We start from the raw sequence: 11,700 nt of genomic DNA, 5'->3' as shown, positions 1-11,700 counted from the left end.
ATGTAATATATGTATAATAATAATCAGGTTTATTTATTTATGTAAACCCTTAGTTGCATGCATTATATTTTTCCTGTGTGGTTTGAGTAGATCTCTGCTTAATTTTCATGATGCTAAAAATGTCAAATGTCATGGTATAACCATACCAGACATGAAATGAAAACTGACGTTTGGAACTCACTGTAGTCTATATGCGTGAAAAGTTCTGGTATAATAAGTGGTTTCATAGTAAAGAGATATATGTTAGTTAAGTGTAATCAAAGGGTTGTTAAAACATTCATTTATATCACAGGATAAAGCAGAGTAGAAACTGTTTATTATACTTAGAAATGGCTTTTGTTTTAAATTCATGCCAAAAAAAAGAGAGGAAAAACTAATTATTGTTTGTCTATGATCCAAGGAAAATTGAGAGCAAACTGAGAGCAAACATTTTTTTTGTGAAAAACCCAGACAGAAAAAAGAATTAATGCAGGGCACTGATTACACAGTCATTTTAGGACCCAATGCAAATAGATATAGAAGATAAATAGTCCACAACACTTTCTTCCAGGTACTCCAGACTTTCATTCTTTCTGCCTCAATATTTAAGCTCATGTAAAGGTGAGGTTGGTGGGTGGTTCAAAGTCGCTGGGCTGGGAGGAGTCGAGTTTCTTCATAGAGGTCGTGTGGGGAAACGTCATTGTGTTGATGGATTTATGGGAATCGTAAAGATGCCTGCAGTGGAGTGTAGAGAGAGCTGGGACTGTGGGGGAACCTGAGAGGCTCTGTATAACACTCTATTTGACAAGGATCAGGACCAAGTCTGGATGAGTTATGTCATGTGTATGGATCAGAGTCAACGCTGAAGAACCGTGTGTCCATGGGACGGGACTAAACGCAAACTGTGAATCATTCTTAAAGTTGCTGGGGTCAGCCTGCTACAGGTACACGATATTTGTTTCATATTTTAGGTATCTTTATATATCGCTGCTCTGGGAGGTTAGAGATACTTCATGATCAGACGTGGATGTCAGTGTGTGACGCTGTCTTTGACCAGCAGGATGCAGAGGTTGTGTGTAGAGAGCTGGACTGTGGGGCTCCTGTACAGGTGCTGGGAGCAGCTGCTTTTGACAAAGGAGACACTCAGATGTGGGCACAAGAGATTCAGTGTAGAGGAAATGAGTCTCAGATTCACCTCTGTCCAACATCATCACAGAAACACAGCTGCTCTCATGATGATCACCAGGCGCTTCTGTGTGCTGGTAAGATGATTAATATGAGAGCAATTAGTAGCATAACAAGGATCATGTGCACCCCAGTGCAGAAACACTCGGTGGTGTCCCCATGACACCCACAGCTTTCAAGAATTAACTGAAATTAATGAAAATATAACACCGTAATTCTGTGTTTGTTGTTGTTGTCTGTGTGTCTTTTTAAATTGTTATATGTTTATATGTGTATTTTAGTTTTTAATAGCATTTGTAAGTCTGTTTGTTTATTCTGCAAGGTTGTATTTTGCATTAAAAAGATACATTTTGGAGACATTGATAATCATGCACATTGCATGGGCAAGCACTACTAAACTGATACGAGAGTTATATATTATATATTTTTGTTAAATCCGTAATTTTATTATTGCAGATTAGGCATGTGATGGTATCAAATATTCATGTTGCGATAATTGCTAAAGCTTTTATCACAGTAAACTGTATTATCACGATATTATAAAAAGTGTACTGAACATTTAAATGCATTAAATCAATACACAAAAATGTATTACGTAAACAAATGTTTCAAACAGATTGAAGTCCAAAAGAACTATGAAGAACAATAGGTAACACTTTACAATAAGATCCCATTAGTTAAACTTAATTAATGAATTAAAATTAACAATGAACAATAGATACATTTGTTACAGAACATAATGTTCTTTGTTAAAAAAATACAACTGTTAATTCAAGTTACCTCGGGTCCATTAAATAATACAGTTACAACTTCCCTCCTTCAGGGAATGAGGGTTACATACGTAACCGAGACATTCCCTTTCAGTCGGTCACTCTCGACATCATATCGGTGATGACCGATGAAATTGAGATCCCAACCAATGCTCCACAGGGGCTTCCCCCTCCAGTGCCCTGCATAGGCCTCCTGATCCATTCTATAAGGCAGACAATAGGACCGGGCTCTACACAGAGAAGGTTGACTACTGCGGTTCCTCGAGCAACCTAAACAGTAGGACTTGGATAACACTGGGAAAGCATGCTCTTCCACTTGGAAGAGGCACACTGCGGAGTCACCTCCTCCCACAGGGGGTTAAGTGACATTTACTCATGTGGAGTAACCCCATAGGGCCCTTTTGCACATGGAAGTCTCTGAGATGGCTCAGGCTGCATCATTTAGAGATGGCAAAATGTGGTCTGCCAGGGGAAACATGGCCCTATAGTACATCAATTAAAATCTACACTCACTTCAGAGACAGCAGAGACACACGCTGCATGTGGCAGGGCATCCAGGCCATCATTAACTTCAAGCAAACACCACCTACCTGTGATAATGATGCCTCCCTCCCAGATGCACTGAACCACTTCTATGCACGCTTTGAGGCACAGAACAACACGGTGGCGAGGAAGATCACCACCCCTCCTAATGACGAAGTACTGCGTCTCCACAGATGATGTGAGAAAAACTCTGTGCAGAGTTAACCCACGTAAGGCTGCTGGTCCAGACAACATTCCTGGCAGAGTACTCAGTGGATGCACAGACCAGCTAGCGGATGTCTTCACTGACATCTTTAACATCTCCATGAGCAGCACCATTGTCCCCACGTGTCTCAAGACCTCCACCATCATCCCTGTGCTTAAGAAGTCCTCAGCATCCTGCATCAATGACTACCGGCCCATCACACTCACACCCATCATCATGAAGTTTTTGGACATTTTTGCTGTCTGCACTGTTCTCTCAGTATGCACACTTGCACTTTATGTAGTCCTGTGTAGTCTGTGTTAAATGTTTACAGTTCTTATTTTATAGTCTTTTAAGTTTTTGAATAGTCTTCTTAGTTCTTATTTAAGTTTTACTTAGCCTATTTAATATAATTGAATTATGTCCAGTTTAGTTCTTTGTAGGCCTGTGTTCTGTGTTTTTTGTCTATGTAGCACCTTGGTCCTGGAGAAACAGGACCTCTCGTTTCACTGTATACTAGCTGTCTCGTATACTAATTGTATTGAGGTTTATTTGAAATAAAGTTTGACTCTGACTCTGGAAGAACCATATGGTTTCAAAGAACCATAAATGTAGTCCATATTATTCATGCTCTGTATTTCAAGTCTTCTAAGAATGTAAAATAGCTTTGTTTCATGAACAGGTCCAAATTTTATTCATGCTCTGTATTTCAAGTCTATTCCATGATCGTGTTCTGTATTTCAAGTCTTCTAAGAATGTAAAATAGCTTTGTTTCATGAACAGGTCCAAATTTAAGTGATTACTCACAGAACTTACAGGCCCCAATACAACTACTTGGCATTATTAGTATTTATTCCAGTTTTAAATGTGATGACATCTCTTTAGATTGATTTATTTTTTATTGATTGATTGTCTGTCTCTGTCTTTCTCTTTATTTCATCCTCTCTTAGATGTAACAAATGTGAGGTTGGTTGGTGGTAACAGTCCTTGTGCTGGTAGAGTGGAGGTTCTTCATAGAGGTCAGTGGGGAACAGTGTGTGATATTTTCTGGGATTTGGCTGATGCTGCAGTGGTGTGTAGAGAGCTGGACTGTGGAGAACCGGTAGATGCTCTGGGTGCTGCTTATTTTGGGCAAGGAACAGGACCAGTCTGGATCAGTGTTTTAAAATGTACAGGAAAAGAGTCCACATTAAAGAACTGTGGATCAGCAGGGTGGAATAAAACTGCCTGCACTCATAACCATGATGCTGGAGTCATCTGCTCAGGTGAATAAAATTAAACCTCAATGCATTTCTCACTTTCTGATCATTTTGTATATGTAAGAAAGTGATATATATATATATATATGTATGTATATATATATATATATATATATATGTATAAATTAAAGAAATATATGTATGTATGTATGTAGGCTACTATGTCAAAATGTAGATTGGTGACCTATAGCTTATATAGTAATATAAACAACTATAATATGAATTCACAGTCATTAAATAGACCACAACTCCTCTGCATACCCAAGTATTCTAGAATAAAATAATGCACAGGCCATGTTCCGTCCGATCTCAGCTAAAGCTTGAGTCTGATGATTTGGGCTTGTCTTTGTATGGGCAACATTAAATAGGACAACCCAATCATAAAAAACACACCAGCAAATGCAACAGAACTATCACCAGCAAATCTACAACAGGATGACTAAAAATAAAAGAATCAAGGTGTTTCAATAGCCCAGTCAATGTCCATACCTCATCCTGTCTGAAATGCTGTGGCGCAACATAAACTGGAGCAACACTGTAAAGAAGAGTGGGCCAAAATTCTCATTTTCACAAGACTGTACATACAGTTGGTAAAGAAAAGAATCACCCCCTCCAAAGTAATCACATTTTGTTGCTTTGCAGCCTGAAATGGAGACAGACACAGTTATTGTTTTATCCAGCTTTACTCAGTTGAAATGGTGACAGACACAGTTATTGTTTTATCCAGCTTTACTCAGTGCAACTAATACTGTGTTTTGATGGACAAGGTAATGCATTTTTCTAAGGCAAGTTTATAAAAATTACTTTAATGTCCTAAATGAACTATGGCCTAATCCTGACTTAGGCTAAGCGCTGTCTGTGAAACATCCAAGTGAAAGCTACAAAAGAAACAAGCCAGGAAAAAAAAAACCCCACAGAATCAGAGGCCCTAATCACACAGAACGTGTTTTTTAGGTCTGAAAACGCGAGGCGCACCGCACTGCTTTTTTTGTGACTTTTAAAAAAAGAGCAGTGCGCTGCGGGTTTTTTATGTTGCTAGGCAACCACCAAATCAACTGTCCTGTCAGTCTAATCAAAGGATTAAAGCACGAGCTCTCTAAAATCTTTGGTTTTTGCTGCTTCAGTTAAATTTGATGGTGACCGTTTGTAGACTGCAGTCTTAAAGTCATTCCACAGTTTTTCAATGGAGTTTAAGTCTGGGCTCTGACTAGGCCATGCAAGGATATTCATCCTTTTCTCCTTCAACCACTGTTTGGTCAGTTTTGCTCTGTGCTTTGAATCATTTAATTTTAGTTTCATCTGACCATAATAATTTTTTCCATATGACCTCAGAATCTTCAAGGTGCATTTTGGCAAAGCTCAGTTATAACAGTTTGTGATATTGTTGTCACATGGACACAGTGACCATTCTTTGTCATAAATTCCTGCAACTGCTTCAGAGTTGCTGTAGGCCTTGTGGTAGCCTCTCTGACCAGTTTCCTCTTGGCTCTTTCATACAGTTTGGAGCGATGTCCTGATCCAAGTAGGGTCTGTGTTGTACCAAATTCCTTCCACTTCGTAATAATAGATGTCACTGTGCTTTTAGGCATTGATAAAGCATTTTACATTTTTTTTTATACATCTCCTGACTTGTGCCTGTCCACAACTTTATCCTGGAGATCTTTTGACAGTGTCTTGCCACCCATAGTTCATTGTTTGCTTCAGTTGCTCTACCAAGGACTGAAATGCTCCAGGAAAGCTTTTTTCATGTTGAGCTAATAGTTATTTGTTTAGTTGTTAGCAGTTGAAAGTCAGATGGCTTTGTGTTCCAGTGACTGCATTTACAGTGCATTCCAGTGACCTGTATCCGGATGTTGTCCACATACACATGGAAAAGACAAGTGTAAATGCGCTTCTGATCGGAATGTTATCTGATCATGTTGTCCTGGTAGAGTGTTAGTGGTGGGCATATTGTGATTGGATCTCAGTGTAATGTAAATGCAGTCTAGCCATCATGTCTGCATTCGCAGATCGGCGTCACGCAAAACCCCACCCACTCTCTCCAAAATTGTCAGAAGAAAGATGGAGAATACCAGGCTGTGGAGCTCTAGTGAGACTCATAGACTTTGATTTGTAAAATGTCCCGCAACTGAAAATGCTTTTCAAAAGAAAACCCACCACTCCAGGTCGACTTTGCACCGGGGGAAAGACAGATCTGATTGGATATTCAGGTAGAGAAGTCAGTTGATGTTACCAAGTGTAAAAGCACCATGTCCTGATTGACTGATAATGATCCGCATGTTAATACCAAGTGTAAACACAGCCACTGAGAAGGTGATTAGCTACACCTGATTGAGTTGGCTTATCTTTTTCCAACTTTTTTCCAATTATATACTGACATGTTGATGTTATATCTTTCACTTGGATGATATAAGTTGCACTGAGTAAATACAGCTGGATAAAACAAAAACTGTGTTCATCTTTATTTCAGGCTGCAAAGCAACAAAATGTGATTTAAAAGTGGGGTGATTCTTTTCTATACCCACTGTATTTACTGTATAATGTAACTTGCAGAGATGAAAGTTCTTGCCCAATCCAGAAAAAAAAGTCTAATGAAACTGAACTGTAAAAACATGCTCATTCTGAACTTATACAGCTTTCTGTTATTAGGCACATTTATACATCAACAACACATTCCCCCAGTCACAATGAGCTAATAAGGATAAAGAGGGATAGACAGTAAAACCAGAAAAACTAATTATTAGTACAAAACAAAAAGTATTCAAGTCTGCCACTTTTTAACATTAAGCAAAAGTAACCAAAGCTTAGTTGTGTGCGTTTTATTTTTATGAAAAGAAGCAGCCTGCAGAGAGATAAAGGAAAAGAAATAAATTTTTATTTTGTGAAACTCAATTCATTTTAAAAGATTAATTTTAAAGGAACCTTTAATAATGATTAATTAACTTTTTTTATGTATATATTTAGGAAACACTTGAGTGTTAATTAGTGTTAAAATGTAATTGCATGTAACACTTGCCATATCTAGAACCTGTTGAAAAAAAAAACAGCTCACCTAATGCTCACTTTTATGCAATATAAACAGGTCATAAACGCTCCAGACTTGTTGATGGGTCTAATCTTTGCTCTGGGAGGTTAGAGATACTTCACGATCAGACGTGGATGTCAGTGTGTGACACTGTCTTTGACCAGCAGGATGCAGAGGTTGTGTGTAGAGAGCTGGACTGTGGGGCTCCTGTACAGGTGCTGGGAGCAGCTGCTTTTGGCAAAGGAGACACTCAGATGTGGACACAAGAGATTCAGTGCAGAGGAAATGAGTCTCATATTTCATTCTGTTCAATATCACCATCACACAATCACAACTGCACCTTTGACAACATTGTGGGACTGATCTGCTCTGGTTAAGTATAAATATTCAGCATCTCTTCATTTGTTTTTGATACTCAGTCATGTCTTAGATTTAAGATATAATGTGATCAATCTAATGACAGCTTAGCTTAAGAATGTTTTATGCATTGTTTCTGAACTCTCTTTACTTCGCTCAGGTTACACTGATCTCAGACTGATAAATGGCTCAGACTTTTGTTCTGGAAGAGTGGAGCTTCAGTTCCTCAAGTGTGGGGCACAGTGTGTGATGCATGCTGGGATATGAGAGCTGCCACTGTCCTCTGTAGACAGCTGAATTGTGGGATTGCTGTGTCTGTTGTGGGATCAGACTGGTTTGGAGAGGGAAATGGATGAAATCTGGGCTGATGTGTTTGATTGTGATGGGAATGAAACAAAACTCTCAGAATGTTCCATCTCTTCATGGAGTCGAGCTGAATGTTCTCACAGACGAGATGTTGGAGTCATCTGCTCTGGTGAGATGATAGTGTAAGATTGACTGATATTAATGCTGCTCAAAGACTCAGTAGTAGATATACAATATTTTATCTCATGTATTTCACTTGTTTTTTTTTGTTTTATATATTGTTTTTTTGTTGTTTATTTCAGACTGAAAGATTATATTAATGATATAAAATGTTTTATTCTCAAAAACTTGCAGTGGTTTTACTAAAACATCAGATTGTCTCCTCAGATTCCTCTCTGGCTCTTCATGATGGTCTGGTGCGGTTGTCTGGAGAGAGACAGTGTGAGGGGGAGGTGGAAGTTTTCATCCATCAGGTCTGGAGGAGAGTTCTGCTGGACTCCTGGAGTCTCACTGAATCCTCTGTGGTCTGCAGACAGCTGGGCTGTGGCTCTGTGCTGAACTTCCGCGGCTCGTCTTCATCCAGTCGTGAACACAGTCATGAGTGTGTGACGGGCTTCCAGTGCTCTGGGAGTGAAGCTCATCTGGGGAACTGCAGCTCTCCACAAACTCTCAACTGTAGCTCCACACAACAGCTCTACCTCACCTGCCTTGGTGAGAACAACAACATCTGGGCAGATTCTTCAGTTGTTAGTGGTCAATAATGTGTTACTGTCTGTCTCTGAATATCAGGTCGCGGGTCCATCAGGCTGGTGGGTTCTGGGGGAGACTGTGCAGGGAGGCTGGAGGTTTTTCACAGCGGCTCATGGGGGACAGTGTGTGATGACTCCTGGGATATTAAAGATGCCCATGTGGTGTGCAGACAGCTGCAGTGTGGAGTGGCCCTCAGTAACCAGCAGGTACCAGCCTGGTTTGGTCCTGGTTCTGGACCCATATGGCTGGATGAGGTGGAGTGTGAGGGGAATGAGACGTCCCTGTGGAGCTGCTCTTCTCCAGGCTGGGGAAAACATGACTGTGTGGACAAGGAGGATGTAGGAGTCGTGTGCTCAGGTAGTTGTGGGAAAAAATATATATATTTAAAGTAATGCGCACACATCTCAACAAACTGTTACAGGAGCTTTATAAAAAATAATAATAATAATAAAAAAAAAAAACCTGCACACATCTTTAATAAAACTGCAACTTTTGTTTGTGTCAAAACATTGTATAGGGATATTTTAGTCACCCATGTGTAATTCTTCAGGGTTGTAAAAAAATGGGATTGGGTGAAAGCTAAGTATGTGCTCCTGTTTCCATTTAGAGTTTAAAGAGATCAGATTAACTGAGGGTTGTAAAGGGAACGTGGAGGTTTTCTACAATGGATCCTGGGGTAATGTGTGCTGGAACCAGATGGACAGAGACACAGTGAGTCTGATCTGTCAAGAGCTGAACTGTGGAAGATCTGGTGCTTTCTCCAATTCTATAGCAAGAGTGGAATCAGCTCGTAACTGGCTGGATAAAATGAAATGTCGACCACATGATTCAAGTCTGTGGCACTGTCCATCTTTACCCTGGGGACAGAATGACTGCAATAGGGATGAAGTGGCCACAATCACCTGTTCAGGTAATATGTAAGGAATGGCTGTACATTATTTTTATAATAGTGCAACGGCCCAGAGTCATCGATCAGATGATATATTTCAAGGTATTCGTCCGATTTTTGTTGGCCTACTTAAAACACTATAGTGAGTAGGATTCATTGCTTCTGCATCTCATCCAACGCCTCCGTTGCTAGTTCCAGAACGTTGTTTTAGACCTAGTAACGGTGGCTTGGGTGTTGATAGCAGACTAATGCAGTTAATAACTAAGTTATATATGAGAGAGAGCGAGAGAGAGAGAGAGAGAGAGTGACGTGTGACCTCTGTGAGTCTGTGTGTCTCTCAACAGTGTTCTGTAGCAGGCAGTGTCTCTACTAACAGTGAAACTTATTCACGAACAGCGCCGTTGTTACCTCACTTGTAAGAAATGTCATGTAGCTTTTAAGTTGCTGCTAAACTATTTCAATAATAAAATCGCCAGAGTAGCGTGTATGTTTCTGTACTGTAAGTTATATATGTGCGTCTGTGAGGGAGAGAGAGAGAGAGCATGTATTGCAGTCCAGAGCTGCCTGGAACTAGTATGTTCGCCATGCATTTCCCTGAAAATAATTGCACATTTTAGAATGTTTTTCGTCAAATAATATTCAAGCATTCAACGACCCCGTAGTATAATATATATAATATAATATAATATAATATAATATAATATAATATAATATATATAATAATAATATAAGATAATATATATATATAATATAATATAAATTATAAATATAATATAATTCCATTTCCTTCCAGAACAGAAAAGTGACGAGTCCCCTCAAAGCTATTTGACTTGGTCCACATTTCCCCACCAGAGACAGTATTCGGGTAAGTTAATTTGATGCCAGAGTATATCTTACCACTCATACTGTATGTCAGGGGTGGTCAATGTCAATCCTGGAGAGCCACAGTCCTGCAGAGTTTAGCTCCAACCTTGACAAAAACTCACCTGCCTGTCGCTTAGACCTTGATTAGTAGGTTCAGGTGTGTTTCATTAGGGTTGGAGCTGAACTCTGTAGGACTGTGGCTCTCCAGCACTGACACTGGTCCACCCCTCCTGTATGTAATGTATCAATGTAATTGTGTTTTCTGGGCATTTGATCTCATGCACTGCACATTAGTGCTGCTATTCTAACAATACTGGTGATTAATGTGCTGTCTTGTCTATATAATTTAGAACGCCTAGCTCTCAGACTGAGTGAAGGGGACGGCCGGTGCTCTGGGAGGCTGGAGGTGTATCAAAACGCTGTGTGGGGCTCAGTCTGTGATGATCAGTGGGACATCAGCGATGCTCAGGTGGTCTGCAGGCAGCTGGGTTGTGGAGCAGCACTGAGGGCTGATGGGAATTCAGTCTTTGGTGCTGGTGAAGGTGTTGTGTGGCTGAGCAGAGTTGAGTGCAGAGGGAATGAGATTCACCTGTGGGACTGTCCTCTATCCCTGAAAAACCACACTGACTGCTCCCACAAAGAGCACGCTGGACTCACCTGTGCAGGTCACAGCCAAACACTTAAAAATATTTGATAATTTTAGTGCTAGTAATATTTATTTAAATCAATAATTTGCATGAGTGTTAATGTGTTTCTCTCTTTTCACAGATTTTCCAGATGTGTCAGAGTCCACTACTCCTGCTACAAAATCATCAGCTTTCTCCTCCACTCCTGCGCTCACATCAGTCTCTCCTCCACAAACTCTCCTCCGCGTCTCTCTCCTCGTCCCCCCAGTGCTTGTGATTGTTCTGGGAGTTGTGCTCTTACTGCTCTTAGTGCCACTGCTTATACTGATTCAGCAGAACAGAGTGATGAGGAGAGGTAGGAGAGATCCAGAGACTGTCATATTGTGTCTTATTCAGTGTGTGATCAGTCATGTGTTGTGAACTGACAGCAGGTTTGTCTGTCTACACTCACAGCTCTCTCTAAGAGGAGACACAGGATGATGACTGAGGCCGTTTATGAGGAGATTCAGCAAAGACCCACTAATAGACACAGTCTCTTCACTCAGAGGGGTGAGTAAGTGTTATAGTGTCTGATTTATGGAGATCTACTGGGTCAGTTTATTTAGAGGGATGAGTGGAGTAAATCACATTGATTCATTTGTGGAACTTTTTTGTGTGTTATTTGAAATTGTAATTTAGAAGTGGGGATTTTGGCTGATTTGTGATTGTGAACTTGTCTGATGGTTCTAATCTCCATAACAGGAATTGTCCTTTCTACAGAACAGCATTCTGGATATGAAGATGCTGATGAGCTTCTTTCAGGTTAGAGGACTGAAATATGATGTTGCTTGCTATATACATAAATGGATGTATATTAAATTAACTAAAAGCATTAAATTAACAAGCTATCTTAGCATAGTTATATAAATCATTGTGGAAAATAGATAAGGTAAGGATTTATTTTATATTTTGTTCATCTATGTT

General features: G+C 39.9%; 1 protein-coding gene across 1 annotated transcript; it reads left to right on the top strand.

Annotated features, from left to right (window-relative positions):
* Window positions 1–1,055: 1,055 nt before the first annotated feature.
* LOC122137115 (scavenger receptor cysteine-rich type 1 protein M130-like) lies at window positions 1,056–3,934 on the top strand. The gene is made up of 2 exons (XM_042722618.1): window positions 1,056–1,241; window positions 3,612–3,934. Exons 1-2 carry the CDS (start codon window positions 1,127–1,129, stop codon window positions 3,932–3,934), a joined length of 438 nt encoding a protein of 145 aa, XP_042578552.1. The 5' UTR covers window positions 1,056–1,126.
* Window positions 3,935–11,700: the final 7,766 nt, after the last annotated feature.

This window comes from Cyprinus carpio, chromosome B4 (assembly GCF_018340385.1).
Source record: "Cyprinus carpio isolate SPL01 chromosome B4, ASM1834038v1, whole genome shotgun sequence".
Classification (NCBI taxonomy): Eukaryota; Metazoa; Chordata; class Actinopteri; order Cypriniformes; family Cyprinidae; genus Cyprinus; species Cyprinus carpio.
This window is presented reverse-complemented; position numbering and strand designations above follow the sequence as displayed.